General features: G+C 35.4%; 1 protein-coding gene across 4 annotated transcripts in view; it reads right to left on the reverse strand.

Annotated features, from left to right (window-relative positions):
* Positions 1 to 23,729, reverse strand: part of LOC137215922 (disintegrin and metalloproteinase domain-containing protein 5-like) — a 145,225-nt gene that overhangs the window by 47,593 nt on the left and 73,903 nt on the right. For all 4 annotated transcript variants that reach the window (XM_067721519.1, XM_067721520.1, XM_067721518.1 and 1 more), the window contains 2 exons: positions 10,131 to 10,326; positions 190 to 280 (listed from right to left, as the gene is read on the reverse strand). In XM_067721519.1, coding sequence (XP_067577620.1) covers positions 190 to 280; positions 10,131 to 10,326 — 287 coding nt within the window. The remainder of the gene's footprint in view (positions 1 to 189; positions 281 to 10,130; positions 10,327 to 23,729) is intronic.

Consider the following 23,729-nt stretch of genomic DNA (forward strand, 5'->3'; position numbering starts at 1 on the left):
ATTATTCTAACATTATAGACACTGAAAACATGTTGTTTGTAGGAAATAGGTAATACTGTTCAGCTCAGATCATGAAACAAGAGAAAACTTGTTATAAAATGGCATCTTAGCTTGTACATAATATGTTCCAGAATCTTAGCAATATACAACCTACATTCCAAACAAAATTATAATTTTCTAAATACATACGGGTAATTACAAAAATTTCGGCCACAGTTTCCAAATTTATCTCCTCTTGAATTTATTTCATCAAAACAAGCAAATGAAGCACCTCTAGATGCTAAAAGAAAAAAAGAAACTTAAGTAAGTAAATTACAACACACAATTCCAATTATCATGATAGAAGTAACAGACCCAGTCTGGAAATTATAATGTTATCCCTAGGAAGGTTTATAACTACCTCGCATTAAAAAGTTGCTGGGGATAGATCAAGATTAATTACTCAAATGGCTATATACTATTAGAAAAATAAGCAGTCATTGCCTCTCTATTCCTCTAAACTGTTTATGCTCTGCCTTAGTTATCTACCAAATGTGAAAATAAAGTTTGCTCTTACTACAAAAAAAAGAGGAAAGAGATGGGATTTATAATGCGATACTGATAAGAAGCCCAAAGAGCATTTCATTTAACTCTTCCTATTCCACACTAGAGTCCTCAGCTGTGTTCCCTAGTAACCTAACAATCACTAAACAAGAACTATTGAATTTTAAAATTAGGAAGGATGTGAACGTTCATCTACTTTGGCCATTTAAAATAGTTCTATCTAATTTTAAGATCATGAAAAATTAGAAGATATTTAAAGCTGCCCCATCACTTTGACTTGATGATTTAGAGGTAGGCAGTGTTGCTCATTTTAATCACATGTAGTAAGAACTGAGATCTTTTGTTGTCGCTACGTTTAATTGACAAGGGAATTCTCCTTAGCAATTTCACAGATTTTTATAGTTGGAGAACATGATCTATAAACTTCACTCTATCTCCTGAAATTTTGTCATTTGCAACAATATGGATGGACCTGGATGGTTAAGCTTAGTGAAAGTCATATAGAGAAAGAAAAATACTGTATGTTTTCACTTACATGTGAAATCAAAAAAATAAATAAATAAAACAAGCAAATGACTGTAACAAAAAAGAAGCAGAATCACAGATACAAACTAGTTACCAGTTGAGAGAGGATTTTAGGAGTGGCAAATTATAGGAAGTGGATTAACAGTTACAAACTACAAGGTATAAAAATAAATAAAATATATGAATATAACATACACCACAGGAAGTGTAGCCTATATTTTATAATAACTTTATATGGAGTATAATTTATAAAAATATAAAATCAGGAATTCCCTGACAGTCCAGTGGCTAGGTCTCTGCACTTTCACTGCACAGGGCATGGGTTTGATCACTGCTTGGGAACTAAGATAACAGGTGCCACATGGTGCAGCCAAAAATAAATGAATGAGTGAATAAATAAATAAATAAAATCACTATATTGTATACCTGAAACTAACATAATATTGGAAATAAACTATACTTCCATAAAATAAAATAAATTACTGAATTAGAGGAGACAAAAAATAGAATGAAAAGGAATGAAGAACACCTACCTGACCTATGGGGTACCGTCAAAGAAATGACAGACACATCATTGCAGTCCCAGAAGGAGAAGAGAGTGAGGAAGGGATAGAATGCTTCTTTAAAGAAATAATGGATGATAATGTCCCACGCCTGGGAGGGATTTGGATATCCAAGTTTATAAAGCTAATAGATCACCTCAAAATTCAACTCAAAGTAATCTTTTGCAATGCACATAATCATAAGACTGTCTAAACCAAAGACAATGAGATAATTATAAAAGCAGCAACAGAAAAAAATTTTCTCATACAAGGAAACTCCCATAAGGATATCTAAATTTCTCAGTAGAGACTTTGTAGGCCAGGAGAGAATGGGATGATCTATTAAAACTGCTAAGAGAAAGAAACTGTCAAACAAGAATGTTTTAACCAGAAAAGCTGTTAATCAGAATTGAAGGGGAAATAAAGACTTTCCCTAAGAAACAAAAATGGAGGGAATTCACCACCACTAAACCTGTCTTACAGGAAATGTTGAAAAGAGTTCTACAAGCTGAAGTAAAGGGATGCTAATTAGTAACATTAAAACAAATGAAAATGTGAAACATACTGGTAAAAACAAGCATATAGTCAGATTCAGCATGCTCTAATACTGTAATATGGTGATGTGTCAACTCCTTGATTCTAATATAAAAGTTGGAGGAAGAAAGTATTAAAAATAGCTATAGCTTCAACAACTTTTAGTGGGTACACAATATGAAAAGATGTAGTTCTCAGTACAAGAAAAATTGTTTGTAACTATACATGGCGACAGATGTTAACAACACTTATTATGATCATTTTGCAATATTTAAAAGTATTGAATCACTATGTTGCACAACTGATATTAATATAATATCATATTTCAATTATACCTCAATTTTAAAAAAATGTAAGTGGTGACATCGAAAATATGAAAGGGGATAAAAGGATAGAGTTTTTAATGTGATCAAAGATAAATTATCATATGTTTTATGTGAGCCTCATGGTAACCACAAAGCAAACACTTAAAGTAGATACAGAAAAGATAAACAGAAGGGAATCAAAGTATACCACTATAGAAAATCATTAATTTACAAAGGAAGGTAAAAAGAAAAGAATAAAAGAAAAATAGAGTTACAAAACACAAAACACCCAGAAAACAACAAATAAGATGGCATTAGTTGACTGTTAAGTAACAGTAATTCTTTAAACATTAATGAACTGAATTCTCCAGTCAAAAGACATACGGTGGCTGGATAGAAAAAAAAAAAGACCCTATTATGCGGCCTACAAGAGACTCAGTAGAGTATTAAGGACACACAGAATGTCAAAAGTAAGACATGGTAAAATATATTCCATGCAAGTGGAAGCCAAAAGAGAGCAAAGGTAGCTATATTTACATCAGACAAAATAGACTTAGGCAAAAATAGAAACAAGAGACCAAGATGGTCATTATGTAATGATAAAGAGGTCAATTCATCAAGAAGATATAACAATCATAAATATATATGCACTCAACAATGGAGCACCTAACTATATTAAACAAATACTAACAGATATGAAGGGAGAAATAGACAAAAATACAATAATAGTAGGGGAACTCAACACACCACTTTCAACAATGGATAGTTCATTCAGACAGAAAATCAACAAATAAACGTTGGACATGAACCATACATTAAACCAAAGGGATCTGACAAACATATTCAGAAGATTCCATCCAACAGCAGCAGAATTCACATTCTTCTCAAGCACACATGGTACATTCTCCAGTATAGAGCAGTGTTAGGTCACAAAACAAGGCTTAGCAAATTTAAGAAGACTGACATCATAGTAATTATATTTTCTGACCACAAAGGTATAAAACTAGAAATCAATAAGAGAAGTAAAGCTGGAAAATTAACAAATATGTGGATATTAAACAATATGTTCCTGCACAACCAGTGGGTCAAAGAAGAAATCAAACAAGAAATCAAGAAATATCTTAAAACAAACAAAAATATAACATATGAAAATCTCTGGGATGCTACAAAAGCAGTTCTAAGAAGAAAGCTTACAACAACAAATGGTACATTAAGGAAAAATAAGGATCTCAAATAAAGAACCTCACTTTACTTAACAAGGAAGTAGAAAAATAACAAACTAAGGCAAATGTTAGCAGAAGGAAGGAAATAACAAACATCAGAGCAGAAATAAATGAAATAGAGACCAGAAAATAATAGAAAGAAATGAAGAGCTAGTTTTTTGAAAAGAAAGATTTGACAAAACTTTAGCTAGACTAAATCAGAAAAAAGAGAGGGCTCAAATAAATGAGAATTTAAAGAGAAAATATTACAACTGGTACCACAGAGTACAAAGGATCTTGAGAGACTACTATCAACAATTATAAACCAACAAACTGGACAATCTAGAAAAAATGGATAAAATCTTCAAATACATACAAACTACCAAGACTGAAATATGAAGAAATAGAAAATCTGAACAGACTAATTACAAATAAGGAGGTTCAAAAAACTTCCAACACAGAAAAGCCCAGGGCCAGGTGGTTTCACAGGTGAATATCAAACATTTAAAGAAGAATGAATGTCCATCCTTCTCAAACTCTTCCAAAAGATTGAAGAGAAGGAAACACCTGCAAACTCAATTTATGGGGCCAGCATTATCCTGCTATGAAAACCAAAGTGTAAGGATACTACAGACCAATAACACAATAACCCCAATAAATACAGAAAATTACAGACCAGTAACCCAAATAACCCCAATAAATACAGATGCTAAATTTCTCAGAAATATTAGCAAACCAAATTCAATATCACATTAAAATAATAATTCACCATGATCAAGTGGGATTTATCTCTGGGATGCAAGGTTGGTTCAACGAATGGAAATCAATAAATGTGATATGTCACATTAATAGAACGAAAGATAAAATTATATGATCATCTCAATAAATGCATAAAAGGCATTTGACATAATACAACATCCTCTCATGGTAAAAACTCTCAACAAATTGGAACTGGAAGGAACATACTGCAACACAACAAAGGCCATATATGACAAACTCACAGCCAACGTCATACTCAGTGGTGAAAGGCTGAAAACTTTTCTTCCATGATCAGGAAAAAGACAACAGGGCCCATTCTCACCAGTCCTACTCAACATAGCACTGGAAGTCATAGCTAGAGCAATTCGGAAAGACAAAAATTGAAAAGCATCCAAATCAGAAAGGAAGAAATAAAATTGCCCTTGTTTGCAGATGATATGATCTTATATACAGAAAATCCTAAGACTCTACAAAAAAATTCTTAGAATAAACAAATTTGTTTAAGTTACAGGATACAAAACATATATGAGACAGTTGCATTTCTGCCCACTAATAACTAAACATTTGAAAAAGAAAAAGAAACAAAGAAACCAATCCAATTTACAAAAGGATTTGAAAGAATAAAATACTTAGGAATAAATTTAACCAAGGAGGTGAAATATCTGTCCACTGAAAACAAGGTTTTGATGAAAGAAATTGAAGAAGACACAAACAAATGGGAATATATCCCATTATCATGTATTGGAAGAATTAATATTATTTAAATGTCTGTATTACACAAAGCTGTCTATAGATTCAATGCAATCCCTATCAAAATTCCAATGGCATTTTTCAACAGAAATAGAAAAAACAATCCTATCATTTTTGTGGAGCCATAAAAGACCCCATATAGCCAAAGCAATCCTGAGAAAGAAAAATAAGGATCCAGGGGCTTCACACTTCTTGATTTCAAATTACACTAAAAGTTTTAGTAATCAAAACAATATGGTATTGCCACAAAAATAGACACATAGAACAATGGAACATAGTTGAGAGCCCATAAATAATCCCCTACACACAGTCCACTAATATTTGACAAGGGAGCAAGAAACTCAATAGGGAAAGGAGAGTCTACTCAATTAATGCTGTTGGGAAAACTGCATAACCACATGCAGAAGAATGCAATTGGACCTCTATCTTACACTGCTCAGAAAAATGAACTTGAAATGGACTAAAGACTCAAACATAAGACATGAAACAGTAAAACTTCTAGGAGGAAACAGGGAAAGAGCTCCTTGACATTTATCTTGGCAGCAGCAATTTACTGAATGTGACACCAAAAGCAGAAGCAACAAAAGCAAAAATAAGTGAGACTACATCAAACTAAAAAGCTACTGCATAGCAAAAGAAACAAGTAATAAAATAAAAAGAAACCTACAGAAGGGGAGAATATTTGAAAATCATATATGTGATAAGGCATTCATATCCAAAGCACATAGAGAACTCTTACAACTCCATAACAACAACAAAGATTCGAAAATGCACAAAGGCTCTGAATAGATATTTTCCATAGAAGACATGCAAGTGACCAATAAGTACATGAAAAGGTGCTCAACATTATGAATTACCAGGAAAATCAAAATCAAAATCACAGTGAGACATCACGTCACACCTTTTACTTTTGCTATTATCAAAAAGATAACAAGTGTTGACAAGGATGTTGAGAAAAGGGAAAACTTGTATACTGTTAGGGGGAATGTGAATTGGTGAAGCCACTATGAGATTCCTCAAAATCTTAAAAATAGAACTACCACATGATGCAGCAAACCCACTTCTGGGTACACATCAAAAGAAATTGAAATAAGGATCTCAAAGAGATAGCTGCACTTCCATGTTCATTGCAGCTTTATTCACAATATCCAAAATATATAAACAATTTAAGTCTTCAGCAATGGATGACTGTAAATAAAATATATATGTATAACGGATACCAAAAAACTCCTAGAGGAAAACAGGGGGAGAACACTATTTGATATAAATCGCAGGAATATTTTTTTTTGATTCATCTCCTAAAACAAAGGAGATAAAAGCAAACATAAACAAATGGGACCTAATTAAACTTAAAAGATTTTGCACAGCAAAGGAAACCATAAACAGAATGAAAACACAACCTACAGACTGGGAGAAAACATTTTCAAATGATATGACAGATAAGGGGTTAATATCCTACATATATAAAAAGCTCAGACAACTCAACATTAAAACAAACAAACAAACAAACAAACAACCCGATTAAAAAATGGGCAGAAGAACTGAATAGAAATTTTCCCAAAAAAGAAATGCAGATGGCCATCAAGTGCACGAAAAGATGGTCAACATCGCTAATCATGAGGGAAATGCAAATCAAAACTACAGCATCACCTCACACTGGTCAGAATGGCTATCATCAAAAAGAAAATGAATAACAACTGTTGGGGAGGATGTGAAGAAAAGGGAACCATCGTACACTATTGGTGGGAAAGTACACTGGGGTAGCCACCACGGGAAACAGTATGGAAGTCCTAAAAAACTAAAAGTAGAACTACCATATGACCCAGCATTTCCACTCCTGGATATATATCCAAAAAAAACCCCACAAAAACATTAATTCAAAAAGACACATGCCTCCCAATGTTCACAGAAGCACTATTTACAATTGTCGAAGCAACCAAAGTGTCCATCAACAGATGAATGGATAAAGAAGACGTGGTGTACGAGTACACACACACACACACACACACACACACACACACACTGGAATACTACTCACACATAAAAATGAATGAAGTTTTGCCATTTGCAACAACTTGGATGCACTTGGAGGTCACTGTTAACTGAAATAAGTCAGAGAAAGACAAATACTGTATGATATCACTTATATGTGGAATCTAAAAAATATATCAAAGTAGTGAATATAACAGAAAAGAAGCAGACTCACAGATACAGAAAACAAACTAGTGGTTACCAGGGGGACAGGCAAGGGGACAGGGTCAATATAGGGGTAGGAGGTTAAGAGGTATAAATTAGGTATAAAATAAGCTACAAGGATATATTGTACAACGTGGGGAATATAGCCAATATTTTATGGTAACTATAAAAGTAGTATAAACTTAAAAAGTGTGAATTGCTATATTGTACACCTGTAACATCTATTATTACCGTATATCAACTATACTTCAATTAAAAAATTAAGGAGAGGGGCTTCCCTGGTGGCGCAGTGGTTGAGAGTCCGCCTGCCGATGCAGGGGACACGGGTTCGTGCCCCGGTCCAGGAAGATCCCACATGCTGCGGAGCGGCTGGGCCCGTGAGCCATGGCGGCTGAGCCTGCGCATCCGGAGCCTGTGCTCCGCAGCGGGAGAGGCCACAACAGTGAGAGGCCCGCGTACCGGGGGGAAAAAAAAAAAAAAATTAAGGAGAGACAAAATCTCTCCAGACAAACAAAAGCTGAAGAAGTTGATGATCACTAGACTTGCCATATATGAAGTGCGGAAGTGAGTGACATCAGCACTGTGTTGGCAGAAGGGATCCTTCCTTTTTGTCCCCCCGCTTAAAAAAAATCCACATATATTTACTACCTATGAATTCTATTTTAGATGCTCATGAAAGCAGAGGATGGGAGGAAATAGTTCCCAAGCTTCAAGAAATTAAAGATTTAGATCTAACTATACAAAATATGATGATAAAATGGTAAAACACTAATTGCTAATGGGCTTCAGAGTAAGGAAATTATGCAATGAAGCTTTAAAAAATATGGAGCTGGATTATTTTAAAGAAATTTTAAAAGAGGTAGGTACTATATATCAAATAAATTGGGTTTTGTTTTCTACAAATTTTTATTGTGTTAAAATACACATAAAGTTTACCAATTATTTTTAAGTGTTCAGTTCAGTGGTTCATTGTACATTCACACTGTTGTGCACCCATCACTACCATCCATCTCCATAACTCTTTTTATCTTCTAAAATGGAAATTTTATACCTATTGAATAACAACTCTCCATTCTTCCCTTCCCCAAGCCCCAGCTACCACCATTCTACTTTCTGTATCTGTGATATTGATTACTAAGTACCTCATTTCAGTGGATGATACAGCATTTGTCTTTTTGTAACTGGCTTACTTCATTTAGCATAATGTCCTCAAGGTTCCTCCATGTTGTACTTTGTTGCAAAATTTCCATCCTTTTTAAGTCTAAATAATATTCCATTGTGTATATACACCGCAGTTTGCTTTATCCATTCATCCATTGATGGACATTTGGGTTGCTTCCAAGTTTTAGCTATTGTGAATAATGCTGCTATGAACATGAGTGCATAAATATCTCTTCCAGACACTGCCTTCAATTCTTTTGGGTATACCCAGAAGAGGAATTGCTGGGTCATATGGTAATTCTATTTTTAATAATCTGAGCAATCTCCATACACAGAATAGTGGTGATGCCATTTAACGTTCCCACCCACAGTGCACAACTCGCAATTTTTCCTCATCCTCATCATTTGTTGTGTTCTGTTTTTTTTGACAGCAGCCATCCTAATGGGCGTGAGGTGGTATCTCATAGTTTTGATGTGCATTTCCCTAATGATTAGTGATGTTGAGCTTCTTTTCATGTGCTTATTGGCCATCTGCATGTCTTCTTTAGAGAAATATCTATTCACATCATTTGCCTGTTTTTGAATCGGGCTGTTTGTTTTCTGTTGCTGAGTTTTAGGAGTTTTCTATATATTCTGGATATTAATTTCTTATCAGATGTACGATTTGCAAATATTTTCTCTCAGTGGAAATACAAAACAGCCAGAAAGCAATTAATGAGATGGCATCTGGTAAGTCCTTATATTTGGGGTCAGATAATTCCTTCTTATAGGGGCTGTTTTGTGCATGGTAGGATATTTAGTAGCAACCCGGACTTCCACCCTCTAGAAGCCAGCATCAGTTCCACCCCAGCTGTGAAAACCACAAAGGCCTGCAGGCGTTGTGTCTGGAAGGAAAAGGTCATGGGTGCTGCTAAAAATGTTAAAGTACGCAGGATCCCACACCCCCTCACAGAAAGAACTGCCAGGCCTAAGATACTCACAGTGCTGAGGTGGAGAAACCCTGACGTAACTTCGTTTTGCACTCACATTGCTTTATGTGTCAAAACAAAAAGAGCAATGTTCTCCTGGCATCAGCAAGATAACTCCTTAGGAGATAACATTCCTTTCTCAATCCTGTAAGGGTTTACGATGAACCACTACTTGTCTTCTACACGCAGATCTGGACTATGTATACTGTCAGTATGTTACTTTCATGTATAACCCTTTGTCTTGAAAACATATATAACTGTGCCTTGACCTCTAATGGGCAGAACAGTTCTCAGAGCTTTCTGGAAGACTATCTCCTGGGTTATAATCCTCAGATTGGCTTGAATAAAATTCTCTATTTCTTTCTTAGGTTGACTGTTACTTAATTATTTTGTCAATATAATCTTCCAAGAAGATGCATTTCCACTTGAGGTCTCTCCCTTGTGCAAATAAGGATTCCTTATAAATTCAGAAGTTTTTTCTCAGAATCAAAAAAACTTTACTTCCTTTAACACTAATATACATTAGGCCTACAAATAGGATACACTTATTTTAAAATTACACTTACATTTTTGTTTTATAGCATTAAATAACAGAGCTTGGGATCATCAGGATTTAGGAACTAAGAAGAAAATAGTGGTCATTACCTCCTCCAATTAATTTTCTGCACTGTCTGGTAAACGACCGACATCGTCCTTTATAACAGAAGGAGTTGCCCGAATCACAACTCTGTCCATCACGTGCATAAGTGTCAGGCACACAGTGTGCATTAGTCCCATCACAGAATTCTCGAAAATCACATTCATCAACTGGTCGCCTACAAGGTGTATTAACTGGTTTTATCTGGAAGAGAAAAGAAACATAAGAAAAAACTCACATATAAATGATACCCAAGTTTTCTTTCTCTTTCAGGCTTGAAGTTTCCATCCATTTTTTCTAAGTTGTTAAGAGCAATGAGGACATTGTCTTCTTGTTAACTACTTAAGCATTGCACAGACAATTAGGTGATTGAATTTTCTGTGCTAAAGGAGTGGGTATTGCTTGTGAGAGATGTGAGAAACTCAAAGATAAGCAGACTACCATAATTATAAAAAAGAAAGTAGAGCTAAATGATTATTATAAAAATTACTTTCAACCCACTAAGGATATGCTCACATGGGCAGACTCTGGTTTCTCCATATGCCATCCTTAAAGCAGAAATCAGCAACCATTTACAAAACAATAAATATGCCTCATAAACATTTCGAAAAAAGTTTGCAGGACACATAAGAGAAGGTTTGTTTCATGTACCACATTGAAAACAACCGTAAAAAGTAACTTGTCCAATTATATATCTCTGATCTCTTCAGTGTTCACTGTTAGCTCATAGCTTCCGGAGTTCCCTTTATGCATATCTGCTTTTGAAAACAAACATATAAATACCATGACTGCAAACCCTTTCCTCAACACAAGTCCCAATTCCTTACGGCTATCATCACTATCGTACACAAACTAAGTCAAATTTGTTCTGGCTTCAAAGGTCCTAGAGACCCAGATTATATAACATTCACTGCCCCGCCTCTGAAAGAGGGTTTCTAGATAGTTTTCTCATTTACAACAAGTACCTGCTACCTGCAGCAAATCTGACACAAGTTCTCCAAGAGATGGGTGGGAAGACAAAACAATACTTGTGTTACCCAAGCTTATAGAGTTAGCATTCAAATCAAAACAAATAATCAAAATTGTTTTCAAAAGAAAATACATATAATGAGAAAGTATTAATATTTGTTTCTTCAGAATATACTTTCTTTTACAAATGTGTATAAATGGCAATCTTCCTTTTATTCTAATTTCTTTTACCATTAAAACTTTATTTTTTACAGCTGTTTAAGGATCACAGGAAAATATGAGGCGAAAGTACAGAGATTTCCCATATAACCCCTGCCCTACACATGCAAAGCAGGTATTACTAGAGTGGTACATTTGTTGCAACTGATGAACTTACACTGACACATCATAATCATTCAAAATTCATGGTTTATATTAAAGTTCACTCTTGGTGTTTTACATTCTACAGGTTTAGACAAATGTATAACGACATGTATCTATTGTTGTGGTATCATACAGAGTATTCGTACTACGCTAATAATCCTTCATGCTCTTCCTATTCATCTCCCCCTCAGTCCCTGGCAACCACTGATTTTTCACTGTCTACATAGTTCTGCCTTTTTCAGAATGTCATATAGTTGGAATCATAGAGTATATAGCCTTATTAGAGTGCCTTCTTTCACCCAACTTCTTTTTCAATACTTAAATACCCAGATCCTTAAATGCCCTTTGAACCAAGCTTTATCACTGTACTTGCTCCTCCATTAAAGTGTGTTTATTTTCCTTTCCACGGCTCTCTAATTCCCAGACGACCCTAAAACATTAAACCTTCTGGCTCCTTGTTCCACATTATTTTCTCCTAAAATATTTTTATTTTGTTTTTCCTCGTAATTTTTAATTTATTTTTATTCTTGCCAAGACTATCAGTCTGCATGTGTAATGTATAATTCATATACAGGGCTGTGTCCCTTTACACAACTGAACCAGGGATGAGTGAGTTAATTTACTGCTTCTGACCATCATATCAGCCTTAACAGCATAGTAAAAAAATTACTGTGTATTTCAGAAAAATCATCGTCTGGGCTATGTCCCTTTCCATAATTGGGCCCAGGAACTAATTAGAATCATAAATACTATCCCAGTCTCAACAGCAGTTGTTCAGGTATCCTTGTGGACATGTGAATCTTGTTTGTGCAGCAGAAAAATATTTCCTTTTGGCACATGGATGACACTACATAACTATACTAGTTGTATTTGACAGGTTGGTTAATTTTTTTTTAACATCTTTATTGGAATATAATTGCTATACAATGTTGTGTTAGTTTCTGCTGTATAACAAAGTGAATCAGCTATACATATACATATATCCCCATATCCCCACCCTCTTGCCTCTCCCTCCCACCCTCCCCATCCCACCCCTCCAGGTGGTCACAAAGCACGGAGCTGCTATCTCTGTGCGATGCAGCTGCTTTCCCACTAGCTACTTATTTTACATTTGGTAGTGTATATATGTCAATGCTACTCTCTCATTTCATCCCAGCTTACCCTGCCCCCTCCCAATGTCCTCAAGTCCACTCTCTACATCTGCGTCTTTATTCCTGTCCTGCCCCTAGATTCATCAGAAACTTTTTTATTTTTTTTGGATTCCATATATATGTGTTAGCATACAGTATTTCTTTTTCTCTTTCTGACTTATTTCACTCTGTATGACAGACTCTAGGTCCATCCACCTCACTACAAATAACTCAATTTCATTTCTTTTTATGGCTGAGTAATATTCCATTGTATATATGTGCCACTTTTTTATCCATTCATCTGTTGATGGACACTTAGGTTGCTTCCATATCCTGGCTATTGTAAATAGTGCTGCAGTGAACATTGTGGTACATGACACTTTTTGAATTATGGTTTTCTCAGGGTATATGCCCAGTAGTGGGATTGCTGGGTCATATGGTAGTTCTACTTTTAGTTTTTAAGGACCCTCCATACTGTTCTCCATAGTGGCTGTATCAATTTACATTCTCACCCTCTCCAGCATTTATTGTTTGCAGATTTTTTGATGATGGCCATTCTGACTGGTGTGAGTTGATATCTCATTGCAGTTTTGATTTGCATTTCTCTAATGATTAGTGATGTTGAGCATCTTTTCATGTGTCTGTTGGCAATCTGTATATCTTCTTTGGAGAAATGTCTATTTAGGTCTTCTGCCCATTTTTGGATTGGGTTGTCTGTTTTTTTTGATATTGAGCTGCATGAATTGCTTGTATATTTTGGAGATTAATCCATTGTCAGTTGCTTCATTTGCGAATATTTTCTCCCATTCTGAGGGTTGTCTTTTCGTCTTGTTTATGGTTTCCTTTGCTGTGCAAAAGCTTTTAAGTTTCATTAGGTCCCATTTGTTTATTTTTATTTCCATTTCTCTAGGAGGTGGGTCAAAAGGACCTTGCTGTGATTTATGTCATAGAGTGTTCTACCTATGTTTTCCTCTAAGAGGTTAATGGTGTCTGGCCTTACATTTAGGTCTTTAATCCATTCTGAGTTTATTTTTGTGTATGGTGTTAGGGAGTGTTCTAATTTCATTCTTTTACATGTAGCTGTCCAGTTTTCCAGGCACCACTTATTGAAAAGGCTGTCTTTTCTCCATTTTATATTCTTGCCTCCTTTAACAAAGATAAGGTGACCCTATGTACATGGGTTTATGTTTGGGCTTTCTATCCTGTTCCATTGATCTATATTTCTGTTTTTGTGCCAGTACCACACTGTCTTGATCACTGTAGCTTTCTGGTATACTCTGAAGACCAAGAGCCTGATTCCTCCAGCTCCATTTTTCTTTCTCAAGATTGCTTTGGTTATTCGGGATCTTTTTTGTTTCCATCCAAATTGTGAAATTTTTTGTTCTAGTTCTGTGAAAAATGCCATTGGTAGTTTGATAGGGATTGCACTGAATCCACAGATTGCTTAGGGTAGTATAGTCATTTTCACAATATTGATTCTTCCAATCCAAGAACATGGTATATCTCTCCATCTGTTTATATCATCTTTAATTTCTTTCATCAGTGTCTTATAGTTTTCTTCATACAGCTCTTTTGTCTCCCTAGGTAGGTTTATTCCTAGGTATTTTATTCTCCTTTTTGCAATGGTACATGGAAGTGTTTCCTTAATTTCTCTTTCAGATTTTTCATCATTAGTGTATAGGAATGCAAGAGATTTCTGTGCATTAATTTTGTATCCTGCCATTCTAATAGTTTTTTTGATTAGCTCTAATAGTTTTCTGGGAGCATCTTTAGGATTCTCTATGTATAGTATCATGCCATCTGCAAACAGTGACAGTTTTACTTCTTTTACAATTTGGATTCCTTTTATTTTTTTCTTCTCTGATTGCCAAGGCTAGGACTTCTAAAACTACGTTGAATAAAAGTGGCGAAAGTGAACATCCTTTTCTTGTTCCTGATCGTAGATGAAATGCTTTCAGTTTTTCACTGTTGAAAATGATGTTGGTTCTGGGTTTGTCATATATAGCCTTTATTATGTTGAGGTAGGTTCCCTCTATGGCTTTCTGGAGAGTTTTTATCATAAATGGGTGTCGAATTTAGTCAAAAGCTTTTTTTGCATCTATTGAGATTATTAAAAACATGGTTTTTATCCTTCAATTTGTTAATATAGTGTATCACATTGATTTGCATATACTGAAGAATCCTTGCATTCCTGGGATAAACTCCACTTGATCATGGTGTATGATCCTTTTAATGTGCTGTTGGATTCTGTTTGTTAGTATTTTGTTGAGGATTTTTTTTGTGTGTGACATCTTTGTGTGGTTTTGGTATCAGGGTGATGGTGGCCTCATAGAATGAATTTGGGAGTGTTCCTCCCTCTGCTATATTTTGGAAGTGTTTGAGAAGGATAGGTGTTAACTCTTCTCTAAATGTTTGACAGAATTCGCCAGGGAAGCCATCTGGTCCTGGGCTTTTGTTTGTTGGAAAACTTTTAATCACAGTCTCAATTTCAGTGCTTATGATTTGTCTTTTTATATTTTCTATTTCTTCCTGGTTCAGTCTCAGAAGGTTGTGCTTTTCTAAGAATTTGTTCATTTCTTCCAAGTTGTCCATTTTATTGGCATATAGCTGTTTCTAATATCTCTCATGATCCTTTATATTTCTGCAGTGTCAGTTGTTACTATTTTTTCATTTCTAATTCTGTTGATTTGAGTCTTCTCTCTTTTTTTCTTTATGAGTCTGGCTAATGGTTTATCAATTTTGTCTATCTTCTCAAAAAAACAGCTTTTAGATGTACTGATCTCTGCTATCATTTCCTTTATTTCTTTTTCATGTATTTCTGACCTCATCTTTATGATTTCTTTACTTCTGCTAACTTTGGGGATTTTTTTGTTCTACTTTCTCTAATTGCTTTAGGTGTAAGGTTAGATTGTTTATTTGAGATTTTTCTTCTTTAGGTAGGATTGTATTGCTATAAACTTCCCTCTTAGAACTGCTTTTGCTGCATCCCATAGGTTTTGGTTCATTGTGTTTTCATTGTCATTTGTTTCTAGGTAATTTTTGATTTCCCCTTTGATTTCTTCAGTGATCTCTTGGTTATTTAGTAGTGTATTGTTTAGCCTCCATGTGTTTGTATTTTTTACAGTTTTTTTTCCCTGTAATTGATATCTAGTCTTATAACATTGTGGTCAGAAAAGATACTTGATATGATTTCAATTTTCTTAAATTTACCAAGGCTTGATTTGTGACCCAAGATATGATCTATCCTGGAGAATGTTCCATGAGCACTTGAGAAGAAAGCGTATTCTGTTGTTTTTGGATGGAATGTCCTATAAATATCAGTTAACTCCATCTTGTTTAATGTGTCATTTAAACTTTGTGTTTCCTTATTTATTTTCATTTTGGATGATCTGTCCATTGGTGAAAGTGGGGTGTTAATGTCCCCTACTATTATTGTGTTACTGTCGATTTCCCCTTTTATGGCTGTCAGTGTTTGCCATATATATTGAGGTGCTCCTATGTTGGGTGCATAAATATTTACAATTGTTGTATCTTCTTTTTGGATTGATTCCTTTATCATTATGTAGTATCCTTCTTTGTCTCTTGTAATAGTCTTTATTTTAAAGTCCATTTTGTCTGATATGAGAATTGCTACTCCAGCTTTCTTTTGTTTTCCATTTATATGGAATACGTTTTTCGATCCCCTCACGTTCAGTCTGTGTGTGTCCCTAGGTCTGAAGTGGCTCTCTTGTAGACAGCATATATATATGTGTCTTGTTTTTGTATCCATTCAGCCAGTCTATGTCTTTTGGTTGCAGCATTTTAATTTATTTAAATTTAAGGTAATTCTCAATATGTATATTCATATTACCATTTTCTTAATTGTTTTCAGTTTGTTAGGTCTTTTCCGTCTCTTGTGTTTCCTGCCTAGAGAAGTTCCTTTAGCATTTGTTTCAAAGCTGGTTTGGTGGTGCTGAATTCTCTTAGCTTTTGATTGTCTGTAAAGGTTTTAATTTCTCCATCGAATATGAATGAGATCCTTGCTGGGTAGAGTAATCTTGGTTGTAGGTTTTCCCCTAACATCACTTTAAATATGTCCTGCCACTCCCTTCTGGCTTGCAGAATTTCTGCTGAAAGATGAGCTGTTAACCTTATGGGGATTCCCTTGTATGTTATTTGTTGCTTGTCCCTTGCGGCTTTTAATATTTTTTCTTTGTATTTAATTTTTGATAGTTTGATTAATACGTGTCTTGGCGTGTTTCTCCTTGGATTTTTCCTGTATGGGACTCTCTGCCTTTCCTGGACTTGATTGACGACTTCCTTTCCCATGTTACGGAAGTTTTCAACTATAATCTCTTCAAATATTTTCTCAGACCCTTTCTTTTTCTCTTCTTCTCCTGGGACCCCTATAATTCGAATGTTGGTGCATTTAATGTTGTCCCAGAGGTCTCTGAAACTGTGGTCAATTCTTTTCATTCTTTTTTCTTTATTCTGATCTGTGGTAATTATTTCTACTATTTTATCTTCCAGGTCACTTATCTGGTCTTCTGCCTCAGTTATTCTGCTATTGATTCCTTCTAGAGAATTTTTAATTTTATTTATTGTGTTGTTCATCATTGTTTGTTTGCTCTTTAGTTTTTCTAGGTCCTTGTGAAATGTTTCTTGTGTTTTCACCATTCTATTTCCAGGATTTTGGATCATCTTTACTATCATTACTCTGAATTCTTTTTCAGGTAGACTGCCTATTTCCTCTTCATTTGTTTGGCCTGGTGGGTTTTTACCTTGCTCCTTCATCTGCTGCATATTTCTCTGTCTTCTCATTTTGTTTAACTTACTGTGTTTGGGTCTCCTTTTTGCAGGCTGCACGTTTGTAGTTCCCATTGTTTTTGGTGTCTGCTCCAGTGGGTAAAGTTGGTTCAGTGGGTTTTGTAGGCTTCCTGGTAGAGGGGACTGGTGCCTGTGTTCTGGTGGGTAGGGCTGTGTCCAGTGGTGTGTTTTGGAGTATCTGTGAACTTAGTATGATTTTAGGCAGCCTCTCTGCTAATGGGTGGGGTAGTGTTCCTGTCTTGCTAGTTGTTTGGCATGGGGCGTCCAGCAGTGGAGCTTGCTGGCAACTGGGTGGAGCTCTGTCTTAGCACTGAGATGAAGATCTCTGGGAGAGCTCTCGCTGATTGATATTACATAGGACCAGGAGGTCTCTCGTGGTCCAATGTCCTGAACTCGGCTCTCCCACCTCAGAGGCTCTGGTTGACACCAAACCGGAGCACCAAGACCCTGTCAAGCACACGGCCAGGTACGTGGGGATTTTCTTGCTTTTTGGGAAGTCTGAGGTCTTCTGCCAGTGTTCAGTAGGTTTCCTGTAGGAGGTGTTGCACATGTAGATGTATTTTTTATGTATTTGTGGGGAGAAAGGTGATCTCCATGGCTTACTCCTCCACCATCTTGAAGGTCCCCAGGTTGGTTAATTTTTAAAGTTACTATTAATATCAATAACTAATCCTACACTATGTCCAATAATGGGAAAGAAGAGGAGAGTGGCATCAGTAAGGTGGGAGAATAGGAGATTCCAGGCTGCATACTCACACAGAAACAACTACCATGGATAAGAATACCTTTATGGGAGTCCAGGAATCCAACAAAAAGGTTCCAGTCCCCTTTTGGAGTAAAAACATCTGAGAGTAGATGCATTGAAGTGGGTAAGAACAACAGTTTCTCTTGACCCACATCACCCCTTCTCCAAGGTGGCCTGTGACTTCTCCAAGAGGAGAAAGTGAAAGCGATGTAAGGAGCCTGGTTTCCCCAGCCTTGTGAGACACTGGCCACGAGGCCCACTTTTGTCCTGCCCCACCCAGAACACTGAGCGGATTGGCAGTCTGGAGACACATACGAGTAGGGAAAAGGGATGGGTGCTCACAGCAATAGTGTATGGATCACAGCAACCAGCCATGTATCCTAATAACTGGCTCGCAAGCTCCTGCAAGAGCCCTCGATATGAACCAATAGGATGCCTCACCTGAGGACACCCACAACTAGCCAGAGAACACCGACAGCACTCCACACACACCCGCATAGCCAGCACCCACACTCTCCAGCAGATGGTGCACGTAAGCCTCCAACAGGGTGCAGAATGCTGCGGAGGACACATGGATATTAGCAGCTGCCTGGACTCTGCTGAAGTGGGGGAAGGTGCACAACTTTGAACACTTCAGGGCACAGCCTTAAGGAAAATAAATAGGAGGCTTTCCACATTCATACTGGCTTTGCAAGACTGAGAGAAAGCATACAATCCTAAACTTTCGCACCACGAGGGAATAAGAGGAATGGACTACACACACCCATAGAAAAGGTCTGAGAGACCCTCAGAACTCTAGCTGGGCTGACGGGTGCCTGACTTCTTTCTCTCCCAAGGCCAGTTACTAAACACTGGAGGAGATGGTGACTTCTTCAAATGTGAAGACAGCAATGCAAGGCATCAAGGAACATAAAGAATCAAGGAAATAAGACACCACCAAAGGACTGAAATATGTCTCTGTGGAAGACCCCAAAGGAATGAAGATGCACAAATTGCCTGACAAAAAAAATTAAAAATATTCATCATAAGTTCAGTGAAATATAAGAGAGAATAGATAGGCAAATCAATAAAAATCAGGAAAATAATACATGAACATAATGAGACATCTAACAAAGACAGAAAATTTTTTTTAAGAACCAAATAAATTCTGGATCTGAAGAATGAAATGACTGAACTGAAATTTTTCATATAAAAAGCTGCAAAAGCACAGTTGATCAAGCAGAAGAAACAGTGAATTCAAAGACAATTATTTGAAATTATCCAGTTGGAAGAACAAAGAAGAAAAAAAATAAATTCTATGGTATATATGGAACATTGTCGAAAGAAACAACCTATGCATATGGGAATCCCAGAAGGAGCAAAGAGAAAGGGCAGAAAGCTTACTTAATAAAGAAATACTGACAGAAGAAGAAAGAAACTTATCACAAGGGAATCCACATAAGACTGTAAGACTACTCAGCAGAAACCTTGCAGTTCAGAAAGTGGGAGGATATTTTCAAAGAAAAAACTCTGCCAACCAAGAATACTGTACCTGGTAAAGCTGCCCTTCAGAAATGAAGAAGAGATAAGACTTTCCCAGAAAGACCTATGCTGAGGCAGTTCATCACCACTAGACCTGTCTTACCAAAAAAAAAAAAAAGGCTCTTTAAAGAAGGTTCTTCAAGTCAAAATGAAAACATGCCAAATAGCATCATGAAAACATATGAAAGGATAAAATCCACTGGCAAAAGTAAGTATTCAATAAAATTCAGATACTCCAATACTATACATAATATGGTGGTATAGTAAATTACTTTTAACTCTGGTATAAAAGTTAAAAGACAAAAGCATTAAAAATAACTGTAGCTGCAACAATTTGTTCATGGATACACAATAGTTTTAAATGTAAAAATATGACTAATAGCATGAAATGTGGGGGGAGAGAAGTAAAAGCTTAGAGTTTTTGTATGAAATTGAAGACATTATCAGCTTAAATAGGCTGTTATGACTATAAAATGTTTTGTGTAAGCCTTGTGAAAATCACAAAGAAAATACTTTTAGTCAAAACACAAAATATAAAGAGAAATGAATCAAAGCATACCACCACAAAAAAAAATCACAAAGTAAGACTGTGAGAGAGGAAAAATGGGACAAAAGAACTACAAAACAAACAGAAAACACTATGGCAATAGCAAATCCTTCCTTATCAATAATTACTTTGAAAGTAAATGAATTACATTCAACAATCAAAAGACATAGAGTAGATGAATGAATAAAAAACAAAATTCAACTATGTGCTGCCTATAAGAAACTCATTTAAGCCTTCAGGATACACATAAACTGAAAGTGAAGGGATGGAATTAACTAGTTCATACAAATGGCAATCAGAGAGAGCAGGGAGGCCACATTTATATCAGATAACATAGACTTTAAGAACTTAAATAAACAATATTTATAACAATTACAAATACATATGCACCCAACCTTAGAATACCTAAATATACAAAGCGAACATTAACAGAACTGAAGAAACAGTCACAAATACAGTAATAATAATGGGTGACTTCATTACCATACTTTCAATATCGGTTAGATCATCCATAACAGAAAAATCCGTAAGAAAACAATGGACTTTAACCATATTATAGACCTAATGGACCTAACAAACATACACAGAATGTTCCATCCAATAGCAGCAGAATATATATGCTCCTCAAGTGCACATAGAACATTCTCCAAGATACAGCATAGGCCAAAAACAAGTCCTAACAAATTTAAAAAGACTGAAATCATATCAAGCATCTTTTCCAACTACAATGAAAGAAAACTTGAAAATTCACAAATTTATGAAAATTAAACAATACACTACTGAAAAAAACAATTGTGTCAACATAGAAATTAAAAGGAAGCAAAAATACTTTGAGAAAATGAAAAATGGAAATAACAACATTCCAAAACCAAAGGGATGCAGGAAATTTACTTCTGAGTAGAACTTTCATAATAATAAACACCTATATTCAAAAAATGATCTCAGACAAACAACCTACCTAACACTTCAAGGAACTAGAAAAAGAAGAACCAACTAAGCTCAAAGTTAGCAGAAGGAAGGCAATAATATATATTAGAGCAGAAATAAGTGAAATAGAGATTTGAAAAACAATTTTAAAAAGTGACAAAAACTAAGAGCTGGGTTTTTGAAAAGATAAAATTGGCAAACTTTTAGCTAGGCTAACTGAGAAAAAAAAAAGGAGACAATTGATATAAATTAAAAATGAAAGAGGTGGCATTATAACAGATAGCACAGAAATACAAGGGATTATAAGAGACTACAATTATAATCAAAGTTTATAAACTAGAAGAAACCTAGAAATGATCTTCCAAGATTGAATCATGAAGAAATAGGAAATCTGAACAAACCAATAATGAGCAAACAGAGTGAGTCAGTTATCAAAAACCTCCCATAAAAGAAAAGCCCAGGATCAGATGGCTTCACAGTTGAATTCTATCAAACATTTAAGGAAAAATTAAGGCCAATCCTTCTTAATCTCTTCCAAAAAATTGAAGAGGAAAAAACACTTTCAAACTCATTTTACAAGGCCAGAATTACCCTCAGACCAAAGTCAGACAAGGACACCACAAGAAAAGAAAACTATATGCCAAAGTAGTTTTGACCTGATGAACAGCCTGATGAACATAGATGCAAAAGTCCTCAACAAAATACTAGCAAACCAAGTTCAATGGCACATTAAAATGTTCATACACCATCATCAAATGAGATATAGCCCTAGGATGCAAGGATGGCTGAACATACCCAAGTCAATAAATGCCATACACTACATTAACAGAATTAAGGATAAAAATAACATGATTATCTCAACAGATACAGCAAAAGCATTTGCCAAAATTTAATATATTTTCATGATGAAAAACTATCAACTTAGCTATAGGAAGGAATGCACCTCAACATAATAAAGGCCATATATGACAATCCCATAGCTAACAAGCCAAGGATGCCCTCTCTCACTACTCCTGTTCAACTTAGTACTGGAAGTCCTAGCCAGAGCAATGAGGCAAGAAATAAAAGACATCCAAATTGGAAGGAAAGAAGTCAAATTGTCTCTGTTTGCATTATGCTATATATAGAAAAGGTTAAAGACTTCACCAAAACAACTGTTAAAAATAATAACTTAATTATTTAAAGTTGCAAGATACAAAATCAACATACAAAAATAGTTGTGTTTCTTTACAATAAAAATGAGCTATCTACACAACAAATTAAGAAAAAATCCTATTTACAATAGCCTCAAAAAGAATAAAATGCTTAGGAATAATTTTTATTAAGGATATATAAGATCTGCACATTGAAAATTATAAAACATTGATGAACGAAATCCATGATGAAAAACAAGTAAATGGAAAGATAGCCTTTGCTGATTTTTCTTTGTGTCCTTTGGCTTTAATAAATCACAGTCACAAGTAAGCTATATGCTGAGAACTGTGAGTTCTCTACTGATTCATTAAACCTAGAGATACTACTGGGGACCACCGAGAAAGGAAAAAATTGCCATCTTAACAATTCTGAGTTTCCAATCCATTCACATGGAATATTCCAACTTCACTTAGATTTTTTCTTTTCCTCAAAATTGTGTTAAGTGAATCTGTTTTGCATTTCTTTTATTAAGAGTATTCTTATGCTACTGTGAATGGAATTGCTTTTCTAATTTCATTTTCAGATTGTTCACTGCAATTACACAGAAATTCAATTCATTTTTGTATAGTGACTGTGTATCTTGTGACTTTTATAAACTCATTTGCTTTCAAAGCTATTTTTGATGAATTCCTTAGGATTATTACATACATGCAGGATCATGTCATCTGCAGAGAGACGTGTACTTCCTCCCTCCAAATTGGACGACTTTTATTTCTTTTTCTTACCTGACTATACTTTCTACAGTCTCTAGTACAGCATTGAATAGAGGTGATGAGAGCCTACACCTCCTTGCTCTGTGTCTGATTTTACGGGGAAAGTACTCAGAATTTTGATATTAGTATGATGTTAGCTGTAGGTATTTCATAGATGACCTGTATCAGGTTAAGTTTCTCCCTATTTATAATTTGTGGATAATTTTATAAATGAGTGGTTATTACATTTGTTATATCCTTTCACTGAATCTTCTGAGATGATCATGTACTTTCTTTTCCTTTATTTAAATAATATGGTGTGCTACATTAATTAAACAAACTTGCAGTACTGAAATAAATCCCTCTTGGTCATGGTGGCATTCTTTTCATGTTTCTGGATTCTGTTTGTAATTTTAAAAGGGTTTTTGCATTGACATTCATGAGGAATATTGGTCTATAGTCTCCCTGTGAGGCTTTCATCTGGTGTCAGGGTAATACTGTCCTTTAAAATGAGTTATTTTTCTTATTTATTTTTTTAAAATAAATTTATTTATTTATTTATTTTTGGCTGCGTTGGGTCTTTGTTGCTGCGCGTGGGCTTTCTCTAGTTGTGGTGAGCAGGAACTACTCTTTGTTGTGGAGCACGGGCTCTAGGTACATGGGCTTCAGTAGTTGTGGCACGCAGGCTCAGTAGTTGTGGCTCACGGGTTCCA

This window comes from Pseudorca crassidens, chromosome 21, assembly GCF_039906515.1.
Source record: "Pseudorca crassidens isolate mPseCra1 chromosome 21, mPseCra1.hap1, whole genome shotgun sequence".
NCBI lineage: Eukaryota > Metazoa > Chordata > Mammalia > Artiodactyla > Delphinidae > Pseudorca > Pseudorca crassidens.